The 20,882-nt window shown below is 45.4% G+C and overlaps 1 protein-coding gene across 6 annotated transcripts in view; it reads right to left on the reverse strand.

Moving 5' to 3' along the window:
- The window catches only part of FRMPD4 (FERM and PDZ domain containing 4), a 552,472-nt gene that overhangs the window by 67,408 nt on the left and 464,182 nt on the right, over nt 1-20,882 (reverse strand). For all 6 annotated transcript variants that reach the window (XM_073902098.1, XM_073902097.1, XM_025857600.2 and 3 more), the window contains one exon: nt 20,353-20,455. In XM_073902098.1, the coding sequence (XP_073758199.1) occupies nt 20,353-20,455 (103 nt within the window). The remainder of the gene's footprint in view (nt 1-20,352; nt 20,456-20,882) is intronic.

Raw genomic sequence — 20,882 nt, forward strand, 5'->3', positions numbered from 1 at the left:
ATGAGAGAGAGAGAGGGAGAGAGAGAGAGAGAGAGAGAGAGAGAGAGAGAGAGCCCATGAGAGGGGGGAGGGTCCGAGGGAGAAGCAGACTCCCCGCCGAGCAGGGAGCCCGATGCGGGACTCGATCCCGGGACTCCAGGATCATGACCTGAGCCGAAGGCAGTCGCTCAACCAGCTGAGCCGCCCAGGCGCCCTAGTGACCCATTCTTTTCCTTCATGGCAGTTACCATAATTGTAATTACCTATGTATTTGCTCGTTTCACTGCTTAAAGTCCATCTTCCTCACAAGACCACATGAATGAAGAAGGTAGGGACAGGGTCTGTGTTCAGTACTCCATAACCAGCAACTACCACCAGGCCTAGCACACAGTAGGCACCAAAATATTTATCAAATGAACACATTTCGTGCCTTTGAGTCTTAGATTCCTCGCCTGTAAAATGGCAGTAACGATACTCCTTGCCCCTTTGGCTTGTATCAGAATTGCTGTGTTGACTAAATATTTCAAGCACCCTGGGGATGTGCTCGGGCTCGGACATTTTCCTTGCATTTGGTTCTCTTCATCACAGATACAGTTAATGGACAGGATGGTTCCTTTAAAAAACCATCCAATCTTTCAAGTGGCCTTCAAGTAGTTGGGGACCTGTCACCCCAGTTAGAATATTCAGGCTACTTTAGTTGCAACATTTATCATGCGAGGTAAAGATTAGAAAAGCATGTTTTTCTTTTTATAGCAGATGTTTTTTTCTACTTAATTCACTCTCAAGTCCTTTTTCTAGAGATACTTGTCAGTAAATGTGGAATGTTGGGATAGAAACAAATGTTGGATTAGGTGCAGGTGGTCGCCGATAGTCAATGTGTCTCTAGAAAACGTAGCCGACCTTGAACTTCTTATGCACCTCTGTCTGCTCAAGATGGCCACGGAAACTCTAGGATGTGTTGGCGGAAACAGCCCGAACATGTCACGTGCCAGAAGCAGAGCAAGAGCCCCACAGGCAGCCACTGTACAGCACCTATGCTGATCCCAGTGGCTTTTATTCCGCTCACCCAGCACCTGGACTTGACTCCTTGCTCAAGAAACAGCCTCAGTGCTGCTGAGTTGGCCATTGCCTCAGATCACGGAGGGTGCACTAGTGGGAATTTACATGCCCCAGGGGGCAGACCCTAACCAGTGACTGTCCCCTGGTGGAGAAGGACTAGAAATGCCTCTGATGGGACAACTATCAGGTGTGACGGAGAAGATACCCAGAACTCCCTTGTGGACTGAGCCAAAGATACCCATCTGGAACATGGCCTGATATGGCATCTTTGTTGGGCCTCCTTTTCTTCCAGGTCTGACTCCCCCACTCCCCGATTTAGTTTTCAAGAGGACTCTTCGTCTGAAGTCCCTTGCACATGGATCCTCATCTCAGGGTGAGCTTCTGGTAGGCCAGCCTAAGACAGTGAACAAGCGCTTAATGATGAAACACTGGTATTCCCCTTGTAAACTGTCATTTCAGTTCCACAACCTAGTGGTCCTAATTGGGGCAAACGTTTTGCAGAAGGGATACATGCACAAGTCCAGCTTCCTTGGAAAGTTGAAATAAATGCCGTTCGACAATTTCTGAACTAGAAGGAGTAGAAGAAGAAAACTCAAAAGTATTTGGCGTGGGCACGTAAATAAGAAACAGGCCAGATTAAAAGTCAAACCTCCCAAGTCAAGGCCATACTGGGAGCATTTTCCTCTATCAAAACATATTGAAATAAGTATCATTAATAAAGATCATTCTTTTAAAAGGATGACTGTAAATGTTCTTTTAAACCTAAGAGATGCCAATCTCCATTAGCCTTACATCAAGATGTCTCTGAGCAAAGAGGTAATTACAGCCTGACAGATGCCTAAAATAGCTTCGATTCTGTGTTTCTTTTTCAATCCAGAGGTGGGCAGATACCACCCTAGCGCCTCTCTGAATTATAGCTTATGAAACTTGAGAGAAAAAAAAATGATATCTATTGAACTGCAATGTTTAGACTACCCAAGCCTTTCAACAAGCTGCTCCTTCCCCCTCCTCTCCTCACCATCCTGGAAGCAAATGAACAGCCTAAGTTCTCTTCTCCAGTGGAAACTGTTCGAGTCCGTTCTTGTGTTGAAAATGGTGCTGCATGCTTCCTGCAGAAATAGTTCTCAATCCTCATTCCACTTAGCATCCGTGTTTGACGCTGGGCTCTGCTATTTACTGGCTGCACAATGGCAAGAAAATACCCTCATTCCTGGAATAAAGGAAATCTTTGCTGTGAGGCTATTATTTTGTGAAGGTGAACGGTACCCTTTACTCACATATGTCAGTCATGGAAGAACATATGGTAGGAAAACAATCCTGGCAGAGGCAATGCCTTCAGCGGCTCGAATATTTCCCACACTTTACAAGTAGATGCTTTACAGTGCAGGAAGTCAATTTTTAAAATCTATGCTTTGTTTGGTGTCCACAAGTGTAACAATCTCAACATTTAAACTTCAGATGGCAAATTTCACGAGTACCCTAAAAACTGGTCTGCTATTCACTTCTAAGGAAAAAAGAAAACATTTAAACATTTTGTTTTTACCAGAAGAGCTAGTTTTTTTTTTTTATTTCTCCCACAATATATCTCTCCATAATATTTCTTCTTTATTAAAAAGGGCAGGACTTGACCTGAACCCATGATCATTGCCATTTGATTATATTTGTTGGCTGGGACTGCAAGAGAATTATTCAAATGAAAGTACTATGTGCCCATAAGAGATACTGAATATTTGTAAATAGTTCTTCAGACGTCAAGCTTTTCAATAAAATCTGCAGCCACTGGAGGATTATGTGAAGTTGGTGAACTAGTACTGGAATCTCCCTGAGTTAGGCCATAAAAAAGAGAGAAAGCAACTAGGATAGCAAAGCCCAAGACCCATGACACCAGCCCAGCAAAACTATGTGAGAGATATCCCCACGGGCAGCCAAACTGGAGCTGGTGGAGACACACCACCAATGTATCTGTGTGGGAGGATCTGGAAGGAAGGGAGAGGGGCCTCTGATGGCTCTGAGAGCAGAAAGACCTCGGAACTGCCAACAGGTCCTCCCCAAAAGTGGGACATTCCTATCCAGGGAGAGTAAGCCAACAGACATCTATACAGAGCGGTGAGACGGAAGCACATACTTCCCTGGAGAACTACCGCTCTGATGCTCCAGGGGCGGCGGGGAGCTTCTGTGTTAATTCCATTCTGACAAGGTGGACGCAGTCTATCCATGTAAAAATGGGGGGACAGGGGCGTCTGGGGGGCTCCGTCAGTGAAGCATCTGCCTTCGGCTCAGGTCATGATCTCAGGGTCCTGGGATTGAGCCCCACATCGGGCTCCCCGCTCAGAGGGGAGCCTGCTTCTCCCTTTCCCTCTGCAGCTCCCCCTCTCTGTCAGAAAAAGAAATAAAATCTTATTAAAAAAAAAAAAAATAGGGGGAGGAAAAGGAAAGCCGACCAAGAGCAGAGGTAGGTGAACGCTTGCCTTATAGGTATTAATATGAATTGTGAGTATAAAGATAATATTTCAAGTTCAATGTTCAAGGAGATGGCAAGAAGGGCAAAGAAGAGGTTATTCGCTAATTTCAAAAATGCTCAGAGTAGGAAACCAATAGATAATAGCCTGAAATAAAAAATGGTGGGTAGGTGTGTGTGTGTGGGGAGACTAGGCCATTATATAAAGACATCAGTCTAATGACAACCACCTGACCAAAAACATCCATCTTCCTAATTATGATGAGTCACCCACAAACACACACGCGTGTGTGTAAGAAACATGATGATAGGGTGTACTGATCAGTAGGACACACAGTCAAGTGAAAAAAGTATGTTTCATTTACCACTCTTTCCGAGAATGGAGACAAATTGGAGTATGTGCTCATATTAAATAATGGAAGAAAGAACCACAATATAAAACAAAAAATAAGTGTTACATATCTGGGGCGATATAGGGAGGGGAGCATAGGCACAGATTTTATACTTCCTTGAACATACATTTTGTAGATTTGACTCGGGAATCATGTAAATAGACATACTTATAAAACACAGCTAAATAAAATCCCTAAATATTGCTTTTAAAATGAAATAAAGAACCCACGTATCCTACTGGAGGAATGGCTATAGCTACGCATAATTTTAAAACAAAATTAAACAAAGGAGCCATCCTAGCAATTGTAAGATGAAGTAATTGCACCTGTGAATCTAGTTAGAGGCGGTGTGACAAAGAGAGGAACTGTCCCAAGTGATTTTAAAACAGTATTTTGAACATCCTTGTGAGATATGTCAGGAAGACAAATAGAACTGCGACAAAATGATCCTAAAATGCGTTGGGTAATCAGGTTATTTGTGGTAGTGTTGTTATCCTGAGGCGGGAATATGGGTTGTGCGGGATCAAGCTGAGAAGTCATGATAGGGTTGCCAAGAACAGGGATTTAGTTTGAGAAAAAGGAGATAAAGATGAAAGATAGACAGGGTCACGTCAAAACATTTTGTCCTGAACTTGAATCAGACATATCGATATCAGCGCGTGATGTATTTCATCTTTAAAAAATGTACACAAATATCGTAGTTCTAGCCATCTCAATGATCACGCTGATGTTCAGATTACCAAACACCATTTCCCACTAGAAGGAATCATGGCTCCTTGGAGCAATGACTGATTCCAGATCTGGAGCAACAAACACAAGCCAAACCTTGAGTATCTTGTCTTATCAGAAAGTCGAGACACTAACATAGACCCTTAGGGTCATGTCACAAGGACTCAATAGCCCACTGGCAACAAGCTCCCACTTACCAAAGATGAGACGAGTTGAGCTTCGACAAGAATAAGAATATCAACGGATTTAAATAATCAAACATACCTAAATCCATGAGTTCATAATAACATTAAAAGAAAAAAAAAAAGACTGTTTTGGGGAGGAAAGCCAGTGAAACAACTCACTGTGAAAACTGGTTTTAAAAAGTGGTAAATGAAGGGACAGAATCAAATATTCACCCTGCCTTCCGTATGAATTGTTCCTCAGGGTAACCAAATTTATTTTCTCTTCATAGTTATTCAGCTAATGGTTTCCATGCTGGCTGTGGAGCACGCTCATAAGTAAGTAAGTAACTAAATGAATAAATAAATTTATTCAGCTAATAATTGAACAAGAAATAATAGAATTAGAGTATCACTTCACTGCAATCACTAATGAAATGAGAATCAGGCCAAGATTATCAATAGTTGCTTACGTTGTACAGAGAGACACAACCAGCTATCATTCACCCCTGGAGATTAAAAGTATCCTCCATAAGGAAACAAATCAGACTCTTATAGAAAATACAGGAAGACAGAGGATCGTGGGACATGACATCCAGGGATACAGTTGGCAATTTCGGGCTCTAGGATTCTCTACAGAACAAATAACTTGTTTGTTTGTTTGTTTGTTTTTATAAATATAAGTAAATTGTTTTGGAAGATAATTAAAAAAAGAAACGGAAGGAGAAAGTATAGTTTAGAAGAGTCATGGGGCTCCTGGGTGGCTCAGTCAGTTAAGCATCTGCCTTCGGCTCAGGTCATGATCCCAGGGTCCTGGGATTGAGTCCCACACCAAGCTCCCTGCTCAGCAGGGAGTCGGCTTCTCCCTCTGACCCTCCCCCTGCTCGTGTGCTGGCGCGCTCTCTCAAATAAATAAATAAATAAAATCTTCAAAAAGAAATAAAAATAAAAGAGTCTCAAAAGACATCTGACCAGATCATATTATATGGACTTTATATGGATCTTGACTCAAATACACTGTAACAGGAAATCATTTTCTGAGACCATGGAAGAGATACGGATACTGTGAATATTTGATTACATTGTATACTATAAGGTATGATAATGCTATGATGGGTTTTTAATTTTTATAAAGAATGCAGATCTCTTAGAGGTACATACTGAATTATTACAGATGAAATGATATGATACGTGGGGTTTGCTTCAATAACATGAAAGAGTAGAGGGGTGTCCTGGGGTATGGATGGCTGACTGGCCATGAGCGGGGACGGTTGAAGCTGGGTGATGGGAATATGGGTTGACTACACTTTTCTCAACACTTATGATCCCTTTCAAGATTTTCCATAACAAAATGTTTCCAAAACAACCCGCAGCCATAAGGGACCAGTAATAATGGTAGTGGTTTCCTTAGCTTGACCAGGATTCAGTCCACTCTTCTTGTAATGGCCGCCAGATGTCCTTTGCAGAGCCAACCTCTCCAACTCTTAGACCCTAAAACTCCAGGTAGGGCTGATCCCATCTTCATCACATGACCCAGACCTGCCCCCTCCCCCCCAGCCCCCGGGGCATAGTCTACTCCCCGAGGGCCAGTGATTTATTTAGGGGTCAACAGTCACCGTACAGGGCCAGTAAATGCCCTGTCTGGGAAGCTGGTTTAGATTTTTGTGGGAAATGGTGGGCCTTCACCCCCTTGAATTGTTAGGCTGGTGACATGCAAGCCTAGAGGTCTGGATTGGCCTCACCACTACTCGGAGAGAGCTCTCCTAAAGAAGCGAACACAGAAAGTGGGCCGAGGCCAAAGATGGAGGGCAAAGGACTCCTGTCACCGATGGGTTTCAACACCTGACTCCCCTTGGGCCTGACCAGCTCCACCCTAGATCCATTTGGAGTTCCATCAGACACTAGGATCCACTTTTTTTGCTTAAGCCAGTTTGAATTACGTTCCACTTCTGCCTAGAAAGGCTCTTACTAATCACAGCTATGCTACTTTTAAGACCTACTGTATATTTGAGAGACCAAAGAAAGGGACTTCATGGAGAAAAGAAAACAAATTACAAAGGAAGGCCACCTTTAAGGGCCTCCCACATATTGCATTACTTCGTAAAATAATGGAAACCGGTACCTCACTGTGTTTAAGACACATAATATATGCAGGAAATTAAAGGGCGAGAAATGTGAGTTTTTAAAAAAATTGTCACACTTCTAGAAGCTTTCCCCAGACTTCGTAGGTTTTACTATAAATCCCAAGAGAGGTTTCTTTTGTTATTGTGTTTGGCTATTCAGTTTTGAAATTACCAAGCTCCTAGTCACCCAGATATCCTGAAGTGCTCTATGAGAAAGAACATTCCCTGTTATTTCCAGAATTCAGAGTGAGCTGATACTGTTGATTGGGTTCAATGAGGAACAGTCTGTTCCACCTCTAATATCCTTGATTTAACATTAAATATAAATGAAAACACCCTGGGGCAGAGTTTCAGAGCGTGTGATGGAAATTTAGCTCTGACATGCTTCTTGTAAAAACCCAAGAAGGCTCAGCCCACAGAGTAATCCCATTTATTAGGCACAGAGATGTTGACTATTTTGTGCATAAATATATAAATAGATAGCAGCAAGGAACTAAAAGGAAAAGAAGTGTGTCTAATAGTGGTAAGTTCTCATACGGGGAGGAAGTAACAAATCTTCTGTTTTCTGGGTCCTTTATTATTTGATCTAGAATCACTAACAAATTTTGCCTTGGTTGTTTAAATGGGGAATACAAGAAAGCAAAGATGTTGAAATTGAAATGAAATCTTGTTTAGAATAATAATATATTACACATGCTTCTGTCTAAACGCCAAGATCCACAATTTTGGGGGTACTTTTCTGTCTAAACACATGTAACTTACGGAGTAAATGAGTTTATATTTCGTCTTTTAAGTTGTAATCAAATGGCTTATTAACTGCTTTTAAATGTCTACTATGTGGTGCGTATAATTTGGTACACTTAATAAAGACTGATTTATAATATACAGGATACTCATAAGCCAAAATGTTGAAATAAAAGCTGATTTGAAAGATTTTTTGTTTAATTTATTTGACAGAGACAGAGAGAACATGCGCGCGAGTGTGGGCGAGGGGCAGAGGGAGAGGGAGAAGGAGAGGATCGCAAGCACACTCCCTGCTGAGGGCAGAGCCAATGCGGGGCTTGATCCTACAACCCGGAGATCATGATCTGAGCCGAAACCAAGAGTCGAATGCTCAACCAACTGAGCCTCCCAGGAGCCCCAGTTGCTGATTTGATACACACAAGCTCATATGCTTGCATGGAGAATCAAAAAGCATTTCGGAGTGGGCAAACGGCCTTCAAGAAAATCTTCCTTTTCCTTGTGTGTGCATTTTGTCCAACCTAAGAAAAAGACTAGGTAGCGTGTACAGAATTTTAACTCCCTAACATTAGCTGTCAAAAACATCCTTTAAAAAAAATAGATTTCTACTTAATGTATCTCTACTCTGAACTCCCTCCCAGTGGCCTGGTGGGAAGCATATTCTCAGTTGTGTCTGGGGAGAGTTCCCTTCTTGCCCAGGTTATGGGAGGGTCCTGGGGACGTTACTCAGCTCTCACCGTTCAGGAAGGGTGCTCTGGTGCTAATCCACACAGCCACCAGAGATGGGTCTGCTCAGTGTTCAAGGGTCCCTCAGATACCAAGGGACAGCATGGAGTAATGGACGGTACATACCGTAGATGGACATGGGACTGACTTCCTGGCTTCATCAAGTATTGCTCAACTGACCTTGGGCAAATCACAGAACTCCGCTAGCACAGCACAGAGCCCAGCAGACACTCAGCATGACTTGAACCCTGTTTTCTTAACTAGAAATGAGTCTAATGACTCCCAGTCACAGAGAAGTGCTAGGATTTGGTGTGTGGGGCCCAGGGGTGGGCTTAAGAAATGGTGGTGGTTCCACGTTTCCTTGTTTGAAAAACTGTGGTTCGAGTGCCTCTTTGAGCAGCTTTGGTTTGCTTGAAGAAACAAGCTAGCAAAAGAGAGGCAAAGGAGTACAAAATCTCTCCTTGCATCTTAGTTGTGCAAAGAATCCTTTTCCGCCTGAGATTTACAAGCCAATACATTTTTTATAGATCCTATTTATAATGAAAATTCACGGTCTCACCGTTTAGTTTATGAACATGGGGTCTCTGCTACCACAACCATCTGGACTCCCAGCAGGGAGAGGGTGGTTTTTGATGATTGCTGTCTCCCTGCTCTGTGCTCTGTTGCCTGGGAACAGGGACAGGACTTGCCTCATTACCTCCCCTCCTCTCTTCTCCATCATTTCGTGGATATTTTCCCATCTTTGGACATTCCCACTCACTGGGGAACCATTCATCTGCAGGAATTTGAAATTACACCCTCTTGAGAAAAAGGGGAGAGGAGTCTACTCCTGATCATAGCATGCTTAAGATGGCAAGATTTCATAAGTATCATCTCCAGTGGCCCTCAATGGGGCGAGAATGTCCCTGATTATTGGGGAGCACCACCGGGGGGTAGTGGATGAGGCGCCAGATGTCAAATGTCCTTCCATTCAAGGACAGACCTGGACAATGAAGCATGGCCTCACACAAAACGCCTATGATCCTCCATCACAAACTTTTGGGGCTGTGACATGCCCAACTTCACAGAGCTAGTTGGGAGACGCCTGGGGAAGAACCCTGATCTTTTCTCTCCCACATGCAGGTCGATCTCATGCTCCCACGTTCGGCATCTTCATGACCAGGGGGCACGAGGCGATTACATAGCACCGATGCCGATTCAGTCAGGAAGGGAGGATGTTTATCTGCCAGTTCACATGTAAGCAATGCATATCAGGCATAAAGAGGACCATAAAAAAGCCCACGCTGCGTTTTCTTAGAGAAAAGAGAAATTTAATGTACACTAGAGGTCACTGTAATTATGGACATAAATGTAACGCTGGTTATGCTGGGTATGGGATCGGACACTGCGGTGGGGCCAAGGGGCAGTTTAATTCCAGAATGGTAACTTGAACCACTTACTAAATACCCCCATTCCAAATCTATGAGCAGGCGGCAAGGTGATGTGAAGAGACTGAGGCCAATGAAGTCAGGAAAAGTGAGGCAGTGAGCCGAGCTGGTGAAGGATGCGGATGTTTGGAACATGGGTGTCAAGACTAAAATCAACACATATGCAAAGGCACGAGACAAACCATGGACCTGCTGCTGACATGACGGCTGAAAAGGTTATGAACTTGCTTAGATTTGATTAAAGGAATAATGAAACGAATCGTACGTAATCATGTAAAAGGCAGGTCCATATTAAATTCCCTGGCAGAGGTACTCCTGAAAACATGTATTTCTATTCAGTTTTGTGTTGGGCACTGCACCAGGCACGAAGGCTAGCCTAACGAATAAAAGAGGATCTGAGCCCAAAGTGACAGTGTGCTCCTCAAACCCGCTCCCTCCACGGACGGGGCGCATAGCTGGACCGCGCGGAGCTTCCAGCGCAGGGAGATTCATCCACGTGGGGGACTTCCTACCAAAGGAAGGGGAGTGGAAGTGCTGTATACCCCCAACCCCTCCTTCCAGGCCTGGCCCAGCAAACGCTTACCTCTCTGCTGTATGACAAGGACAAAGCCGGGCTGCATGCTGAAGACAGCAGAGTCGCAGAACAGGTAGGGTCTGGGTTGGGTCCCTGGATTTCCCCCACCCCACCCCCTGCCCTCCCCACCGGAAGGGGAACTGTCCACCAATCAGGAGGACTCATTACGGACTCTATGTCATTAACAAATTCCCATTGTGACTGAAGCACTGTACGTTTGGGGTTTGTTATAGCGGCTAGTGTCCTCCTAATCCGGGTCCTCATCCCTAAGAAACACAGACTAGTGACAGAGACCGACAAGTTCACAAATACGGATAACCTGGTGTGGTACAGATTATAATAAAGATCTCTGTACATTTCAGTGGATCAAGATCCGGGAGTAATTAAGTTTGGGGGCTGACTGGGGAGGATAAGGGAAAGCAATACAGAAATCTGTGATGTTTATCTGTTTGCTTGTTTCCTTATTTTTTTTTGCCATCACTCCACTTTCCAAAAAGGATTTTAGGTGGCCACAGAGTTCATCATATCGGCTTTATTTTTATTATTTTTGCTAGCAAAAAAAGCCCCCAGCACCCTCTGCTTCATTGCTCTGCCTCTCAGGTCCTCTTATCTTCAGAACAGGTCTTGAAGTTTCATTGGTTTAAGTCGGAGGGCCAGCAGACAACAGCCTGGGGGCTAAATCTGTCCTTCTCTGTTTCTGTAAACAAAGTTTTATTGGAACACAGCCACATTCATTTGTTTACATATTATTTATGGCTGCTTCTGTGCCATAATGGCAGAATTGGGCTGTTGTGACAGAGACCATATGGCCCTCAAAGCCTAAAATATGCACAACCTGGTCCTTTGCAGAAAACACTTGCCGACCCCTGATTTAGGTCATTCCTAACCTAGTCTTAACCTCAGCAGGGCACATGCCAAGAGCCCTCAGATCTGCCCCCACTCCCTTCCCCCTTATGACACGACACTGAAATCCCTCTTGTTCCAGCCACCACTTCATCAACCTGCTGCACACCTGTGTGGATCCCTGAGTCAAGTTCACTGATCATCACTGCTGGGTTCTAGTGCCCTAGAGGTGAGCCTTGGCTACCTTTGCCAACAAATCCTGGGGGCTTTCTGGGCTTTTGCATCATTCCCCAAGTTAAGTTATCTTCATCCTAAAAGACTAAATTTCTAAAAAAAAAAAAAAAAAAAAAAAAAAGACTCAATTTCTGCTCAGGTTCCTCTCTTTGGTTTTGACTGAGTATCTGGACTGTGCTCCAATCCCCGGCTCTGCAATTTCACGAGCATTAATGAGAACATCTGACACAACGACCTGCCTGATTACAAGTCACCAAGTGCTCTGGCATACATGATCTCATTCTGGTTTATCTAATTCTTACAATTGTATAAGCTAGATCTCCATTTTATGGCTCAAGAAACAGGATGATGTAAACGAAGTCTGCACCCAGGCACAGCAAACCCATGTCGGACGTAGCATTTGTATGCACCTTTTTCTGATTTCTATGCCACATGTCTTTTCATCAGGTTAGCAGGATAGTATTCTGAAATATTCACCAATGTCCCCCTCTCACCTCCATGCCCTCCCTGCTCATTTCTTGGCTCTGCTCGATCCGCTCTATTCCTCTGCTTGTTTGGTCAGTCAGACCACACACCAATCATCCCCCCTGGACATGGTCTTGACAGAGGTGATAAAATATCTCGGTTCTAGGAACTGAGGGTAAAAAATAAGGCTAGGAAGGACATTCAACAAAGCTGAGAAAGGCTTACCCCTCTCCAGCATGGGGACCGGTCAGAGGATGGGGAGACAGAGTGAGTCTTAAGGCATGCAGAAGAGCACCAAACTGGGGGTGCCTGTGAAAGAGCAGGCATCCTCCCCCTCTTTTCAGAAGCTTATCCTCCAGGAAGATTCCACTGGGAACCCCCAAACAGTCTGGTGGAATGAAAGAGTACAATGACCTGTGCCTTCTTTTGTGATGTGACAAGATCCTGGAGGAAATGAGCCCTAGAGAGGAGTCCATGTCCCAGCATGGCGCAGGAGGGGCAAGTGCACCCAAGATGGCAGACAAGTGGCCGAGGAAGTGCTGATAGCGGTGAACGAGGGATGCCATAGTAGCTCCCTGCCAAGGTGAATGACCGCAGGCGGGCCAGATGGGCACAAAGGTATCTCGGCAAATTCTAGTAAGATGGAAGATGCGGGCGGAGTGGATCCGCTTCGCCTCTCCCAGTGCCTCCTCCTGTTCAAGCAACCCTCCCGATGGAGATGCAGCACTGTGGAAAATGGGACGAGCTGACCATACACTAGGATAGGGACTGGGAAAAATGTGGATTATTATACATAATAGATAAATAACGGTACACTTCTGGGGTGCCAGGCTGGCTCAGTTCAGGAGAGCATGTGACTCCTGATCTTGGGGTTGTGAGTTCAAGCCCCATGTTGGGCACAGAGCTTACTTAAAAAAGAAAAAAAAAAAAAGAGAGATATGCTTCTTGCACATCTGAGCATGTGGTCTGAGATTCTTGCCCATCCACTGTGCTGGCTGCATAGAGAGGTTTGGGTGCTGAGCTCCTGAGACCTTCTACCAAAATCTCTAGGAAATGAGGCTTCTGTTTGGTCCTGGGTATGTTCTGACTGCAGGCTCACTGGGATGTGTTTTTTGTTTGTTTGTTTTTATCTTTTCAGCCACTTCTAGAAAGTGTGTGGAATAACTTATCAATTTGTATTTCTAAAGGATCACCAGAATGGCACAGGGCCAATAATCATCTTCTACCCTTTTCTCTTCATGTAGAAAAGATGCTAAGACATTCAGTAGTGTCAGCCATACGAGATCACTGAAAATAGGCCCTGGTTGAAATTTTTTTCCCTTTTCTTCAATCTTCGACATCCATTTGCCAGACTTGAGTTGCACAAAAGAATGTACAGTAATTTAGGAGAGATCTAGTGAGAGACTAGGAGATGCTCATCACCAAAATGTAAGGGAAGTTGCAATAATCTGGATGAAACCATTTTTCTTATTAATTTTCATTGTAACCTTTATGAACTATGGACTCAAATCACTTTTTCTACTTTGTCCTTATTAGAAGGTTTTCCCACACATTCCATTTTCTAGAACCGCTGACCTCTCTCTCCCCAGGCTCTGTAATTTGCAAATGTCAGAAAACGTGTACCCTGCAAGTGTGTATTAGGTGAGTCTACAATGTGTCGTGTCAGCATACCAAGGGGCTGTTCTTTTCTGTTTTCACTGAAATTGCTTGCCGGTCTTAACTCTAATAAGGCCTTATCATATCATACGTCGTCATGCATATTTTATATGCCTGATGCTCGGTGGATGCTCTCTGCTTTGTTATTTTACTAAGCAGCATTGTGATGCATCTAAACCCAGCTGAAATTAGACGGGAAGGTGACCCTCCTAATAGATTCTTTTGCAGACACAGTGCCCCTGGAACATGATCTGATTTGGCTTTCCATTATAATTTGGGTGAGGAGAGACTGATAAAAAGACAGAGGGGCTGAGATCTAATTTTTAGATGGGTCCCTTCTAAATGGTTTCTCTTGCTCTTGCCTAGCTCCCACCGACGGCGACAAGCAGGTACTCCTGGGCACTTCCTGCTAAAATCAAAGCAAATGCTTGGCAAACCTGGGATAGGAGACAGGCTCTGTGCACATAATTCAAAAACGGAGGTGCTCAGACCCACGATCTAGAGGCCAAATCCAGCTCCGTTGTTTGATGGGCCCACCAAGTGAAGACTTGATAACTAGGTTTGGTCCCCTTTGAACCGACAGGGCCCCGGTAATTCCTATTGGCTTATTCCACCCCCACTGCGTGCCTCCCTACTTGCCCTGAGCAACTGCTTTAACTTCTTTAAGCCCCCTTTTCCATTCTGTAATGGGGGTACAATAAACAATACTTGCTCATAGGGCTGCTGTAAGAAATACACATGATGAGCAGGTTAAGAGCGGTCACTAAGGAGGCAGAATGGGTTTCACCACACCACTTACTAGCTCGGGGATCTTGGGCGCATTCCTTAACCTTTCTGCACTTCAGGTTCCCCACCTGTAAATTAGAGGTCACCACTGTACCCACGAATCATTGTGAGGACTGAATGAGTTAATATACTAAATGTACACGGGACAGGGTACAGTAAGTGCTGTATAAGTGTTATCTGGTCTTAATACTAAGGGATGAAAGAGTGTAGCATGTAATAAGGACTGGCTACGTTTAACTCTCTTAGTTGGGATGCGACCAGTAATATTTTCTTCTTTTCTCCTGAAAGTCAAAAAAGTTACCTTTAAGAGCGAGTTATACGCAAAGCTTTCGCTTTGATTGTGGAAGTGAGTTGGCTCACTTGTTTTGTTGCGATGTTCCTGTTCCAGAAGGACACGAGTTCTGCTTTTCAGCGTTCTTGTTATAATTGTTGGAAGGATCTTCCCGGCCTTAGAAAGCAATTTGTACATTGCTTGGCGTGTGTTTATACATATTAGTTACTTAGGCAAAAGGAATGCCACTGAAAATTAGTGTTTGTCCTTCGTGAATTAAAGTGATGATGAGTAATTTATCATCTATTCTTATTCTTATTCTAGGTACTTATTGGAAGAACCCTAATGCTCCCCAGAAAAGCTCTCCAGTCACAGGACATTAGTTTGGAAGGGATGACGCGTCTAATAGATGTGGACAATCTTCTCTAGATGTGGCTGGAGCTATAGCACAGCTCATTAATTAGATCAGCAGGCATAATCAAACTAGGTAGTGAGAGAAGACAGATGGAGGGATAGTCAGCCGCCTCATCGCAGGGGATGGGAGAAGGGGAACTAGCTTCCAGTTTGACCCTCGTGCCTTCTCATCATGGGGGTGGGCAGCCCTCGGCTTTCACTGCCATGACGGAAAGGGGTAAGACCGAGCTGCTCACATGCCTGGCTCTTCAATGTTGCCTTCGGATGGAGACAAAGGGAAAGGAAGGGAGCCAGCACTTTCAGGGTCTGCTGCCAGGGCTCAAAAAACCGGGATTGGCCTCCAGGGGGGTCGAGAAACATTCTGACACTATATGCAAAACTGTGTGTGCCTGTGGATTCTTCTGGGTGGAGGCGTAGGTCCACGCTCTTCATCCAATTCTCAGATGGATCTTGAACCCCAAAAGAAATATGCCTCCAGTCTAACCCAAGCCAGGAGCTTTGCTGCTGCCTTAAAGGGGTGACTGCGGGAGGGCAGGACCAAATTTTGACGTTGTGGTTTAGGATGGCCATATGGGCAATGGATATTTCTCTATCTGCAGGTTGGAAAGTAAGTGTCCATCAGGAGGGTCTGGGGTTTCCGGGGACGAAGGAAAGATGTATTTGACAAACCTCTCTCCAGCCATGAACCTGCCCTTCCACTCAGGGTCCACAGCTACCCGTTGCCACTTCATTACATTCCTGCACATCCCCATCCATCCTCATCAAGCATTCCCCCCAAACACTACCCTCCGCTGCAGCCTTGCAACACTCATAAATACAGTGCAATTAGCTGGAAGTCTCCTCCCTAAGTGCAAGAATCATGTCTTTGGTATTTATGCATGGCCAGTACCCTACCCGTCATCTGCTACCTAGTTAATGCTCAATAATTGTTTGTTGAAGTCAAACGAATTCAAGTGGGTTGGCTACCCTTGAGGAATGGGGCATGATTCATGATGTCTATGAGCAATTATACTCCATAGTTTTCAAAAATGAAATTTTGGAAACTGTTTCAAGTTAATTTGTCTAATTATGAAAAGCCAAGGGAAATTATCCGTGGATACTTCTAAAGAAGAAAGATATGGTAATTTGCAAAGGGCACAAATTCTGCAGAGATTTTGCTCCTCAGCCACTACAAAGTATGAGAGAGTGAAGAACTTAGAAAACTGTGAAATGAACAGATCTCATCTAATTTCAGTGCAGCAATTATAGCTCTTCCCGAGGATACATGAAAAAACCCAAATGTGGTTACTATAGTAGTAAATTGGTCTCCAAGAAACTCCTTCATTTTCTCTAGAAAAATAAATAATTTTCTATCATAGAGCAACCAAATGATAAGAAAAATAACCCACAAAGAAACACAAATGTATCTGGAAAGAAAAAAAAAAAAAAGACCGGCAAGCAAATGCCATGGTGGGAGAAAAAAAGACTAAAGAGCGAATTTTACAGGGTTATTAACATGATGAGTGTTGTTCCAAATTCCTTAGTGGCAAAGAAAATGGGGTATTTTATTAAATAGAAAGGGAATTTATCTTGTGTAAGATACAGACATTAAAACACATATCGGCCCAGAAGCCCAGGGACGATGTTACGCGAGCTACATTTTTAGGTTAGTACACATATGGCAGACAGATGACTAAGCTGATGGGAAGGCACGGCAAGATTTTCTAATACTTGAACTTCTTCATTAGTGAGAAATGCATTATTTCCAAATTTCGGTGTAGTGAGTTGGAAGGTTATCAGCCACAGTAGGAACTCCACGACCGACTGCATTTCATCTCCGCGAACTGCACCGTGTTACTGTATGAGGCTTTCTTTGGTTAAAAGAAAGCACCTTGTTACTTTTAATACAGATAAATGGATTGCACGGAGATTAAAGGGAGCAACCTTGAGGATTGTGGGGGCATGTTCACCATCTCAATGGCATCCAGGGCAACGTGTTTTTCTCACTAGCAACATCCCTTTGAATCTGACAAAATTCCCCCAAGGGTTCGCTGTGGGGTCTTGTCTGTCTCGAGGAGGTCCAACTTGAAGAGGCATCACTAGCCATGGTGGCGAGGACCGTTGGCTCCCTGAGGGCTGGGCACTGTCTCAGCCCTCCCTGTGTCTGGGGCCTTTGCTCTGTGTCCCGCATACACAGTGGCTGCCTGATCAACACGGGTTTCCTGAGAGGTGGACCCCTTAGCTGACACTCACACTCGCAGAACGTTGAGCTGAAGAAGGGGCTGGGGGAAACCAAGCAGATCGGGAGGTTTCACAGAGCACTCCTCGGAGTCCACGCGCTCACTCAACACATTGTCACCGAGCACCTCCTATGCACCCGGCTTTGGAGCAGGCCACGGGGACACGGAAGGGGACAACACAGACAGGGTCTCTTTTCTCACAGGACTCAGGATCCAGGTCACCCAATTCCACCACACCCAGCTACATGCCGGATGTAAACTGTGTCCTTGTCACGCATCAGTGAGACAGCAGCGAAGAGACTCAGGCCACATCCTAAAGTGAGCGGCAAACAAGTGGGACCCCCCCAGAACTTTCCAGGAAGAGGCACAATGTGATCTGCTACTGTTAGCCAGCACCTCCTCCCCCCCACCCCCCTGCAGTCCACGTAAGGAGCTGAAAGAGGGAACTTCGGCGTTGTCAGAAGGGCCGAGATCCGGGGAGAGGTGACCTCCTGTCCTCTGGGATGGGGTCAAGCACACAACCTGAAGGGTAGCTGGTCTTGCTGATGCCAGGCCCCTGCGCATGGCACTGGGCAGTGGGGTGGTTCCTCAGAATGCCCTCCTTTCCTGCCTCCAGAGAATTCATGGGACAGCCGGCTTGTAGGGACCAATGATACCAAGGGAGTCGCCAGCCAGGGCCAGTCGGGCAGCAGCCGCCGCTGGCCAAGAGGGGGCTCTAACTGCAGATGGTTTGGCAAGAAGACCTCGGCTCTCTCCTACTGCCCTGCGACCTCTGACCCCGGGGGGGCTGGCCTCCACAGGTGAATGGGAGTTTTAGGCACCCGAAGGATTTCATGAGGTTTAAAAAGCACACACCGCTTTCCACGTCAAACGCCACAACCTCTTGATCAAGAATGTGGGCATGTTGCAGCAATCACCAACGAAAATGCCCTTAGTTACTTCAGTATCTCCTATAAGAGGGGTTGACAAACTTCTCCTCTCAAGGGCCAGATGGGTGTCGGTCACAAGTAGTCAGCTCTGCTACTGGAGGGAGAAAACACTCTGAGACGACACAGAAATGGCTGCGTGTGACTGTTGGCACGTTATTTATGGACTCTGGACCCTGAATTTCACATGGATTGCATGTGTCACAAAATATTCCTCTTTTATTTTTTCCCCCAGCCATTTAAAAATGGCACAGACCATTCTTAGCTCATGGGCTGTGCAGAAGCAGGCGGAAGGCTGGATGTGGACTGCGAGCTGTTGCTCATTTAGTCAACTCATCTTTGCTGTGCCCCGTTACATGGAACGATCTCCAGAGACTGTGTTCAAGGTGAGGTCATTTTCTTCCAAATGCATTAATGCAGAAGGAAAAGATTTTCTGAAAAAGCTCTCTGAAGATGCCCCTGTAGGGTTGCTGGGAAATGGTGGCACTTTCAGACAGCGTGTGCTATGTCTCTGTCCTGCAGCAAGCAAGTCAGACCCAGCACACCCAAACACGGGTATCTTCGTTCTTCTACCACCCTCCGGGGACACAGACTGACAGAACCGATTGCAGGGGGGGTGTGCCCAGGGGAGAAAAAAAGAAGCCCGTGGCCCGCCATCAGGCCGGAACAAGGCACTTCAGGACGCAGGCCTACATAAGGCTTAGAGCCTGCCTGGATGACGTCCGTCCCTGCTGACAACCACAAGCATCTCAACAGAGAAGTGGCTCGAAATGGTAACACTGCAGCTCCCTCCCTGGGGCCTGACAATACAGAGTTACCCGTGATTTTTGCATTCCTGGCCCCCAGGAAAATGGGAGGTGTCACCAGGTCTCACTCCTGATGCAGGGTGAGTCTGACACGAACCTCAGTGCCCGCTCACGAGGGAGAACCCTTGGGAGATGTGGACGCCCCATGGGGACTTGGTCGGCCAGCTGCAAAGGCTCCATGCTATTGGGGCTACACTGAAAAGCGGCCAAGCCTTCCGGAACTGAGAGGTTTCCCAGGATGTGGGCCTTGCTGGGCTCAAACTGGAAATGCTGCTCACCCTAAAAGTGAGCCTCCTCTATTTCTATTTCTCTGTCTTCTTACCCCTCTCCCAGTCCTTCCAAGGAAGCAGGACCCTCCAGTGCTTCTTTGTGAAGCAGAAGCTGAACAAAGCTTGGGAAAGAAACTTTCCCTGGAAAACCCCTGAAACGCTCCGCTTAAGGCCTTTCCAAAGTGCAGATGTACTTTTTGTAATGAAAGAGCATAAATGTTAGAAGATCTCCTTCTCAGTTTAAAATGTTCCGATAGCTTTAGCTTCTGCTTCAGTCTTGCTTGAAAAAAAAAAAAAATCAGTTTATAAAAGACAAGTGTCACACACTCATTATCCCTTAACACCCCCGGAGCACAAGCGGATCTGCTCATACAATAGACATAGCTTCATTTCGAACTTCTAACGACCCCTTTTTACCCTAAGTACACTGTGGGAGAGGAACTCCAGTGAGCTTCAAGAGTCTCTTGAATAATATTTTAACATCACATAAAACAGATTTTTCTGGTGCTCCACTAAGAATATCACACAACAAATTATTTACATCTACGATCAAGCTAAGCCAATAAACCAAAAGCACATTTTTAAACCGTCATAGCTTTGACCTAATTATCCTTTTGCTTTGGTTGATGCTTTCACAATTCAGTAATGAATCACTCAGTCAAGTATGGAAAATCAGTGAACTCTATGTTTGCATATCCATGGGATTATATAAAATTACTCATCGCTTATACAGAATTCAGGTATTGCATTTTGATCTCCTCAATTAGGCAGTATCAATGTGTCAGTAAGTCTGGAAGGGGGAAAAAAATGCAACCTTTGGATATAGCAATGGAAGTAGGAGCCAAAGAGCGTTCCAGCCGAAGCCTATGCACCTTGGCTGTTAACACAGAATGGGCGATTGGGTGTTTCGTGCTTAGGGGGCATGCGTTTTAATGTTAAGAGGTCGGTGTTGCCGGCACCCTCGAGGTGAATGCGTGGGCTCGTGTTACTGCCCTACACTAGCTCACAGGAAGCCCCTCCTCCATGGGACGAGGTCTCCGACCTGTGTATCAGCCCTCGCAGCAGAACAGGGCCCAGGGGAGTGAGTCACGCACCTGACCAGGTCGATGACCCGCTCCCTTGGCGCAGCGCTGACTGGCTCATCGTTAATCATTACGATCTGATCTCCCGGGATCAGCTTGCCTTCGGAGGGGCCACCTGGAGACAAAGGAGAGCGAAGCGCAGGTGAGAAGACCATGGCCAATCCATCCGTGTCCTCCTTGCCCCATCACCATTCACTGTAAGCACCTGGCGCTGTCTGCCAAAACCCCAATCCTGCTGGCACATTAGAAAGACCTGGGGAGGGGTGCCTGGCCAGTTTGGTCGGTAGAGCACAGGAATCTTGATCTCGGGGTCATGAGTTCAAGCCCCATGTTGGAAGTAGAGCTTATTAAAAAAGAGAGAGAGAGAGAGAGAGAGAGAGAGAGAGAGAGAGAGAGAAAGAATGAACTGGGGAGCTCTGGATAAACTCCAGAGGCCCAGGCTACACCCCGGCCAATTAAATCAGAATCTTTGGAGGTGGGAATCAGGCATCGGCATTTCTCTAGAACTTCCCCGGCAGGCTTGAGACACAGCAGCCTAGGAG

This window comes from Callorhinus ursinus, unplaced genomic scaffold (assembly GCF_003265705.2).
Source record: "Callorhinus ursinus isolate GAN/ISIS: 27379988/994484 unplaced genomic scaffold, GSC_fseal_2.0 scaffold16, whole genome shotgun sequence".
Taxonomy (NCBI): domain Eukaryota; kingdom Metazoa; phylum Chordata; class Mammalia; order Carnivora; family Otariidae; genus Callorhinus; species Callorhinus ursinus.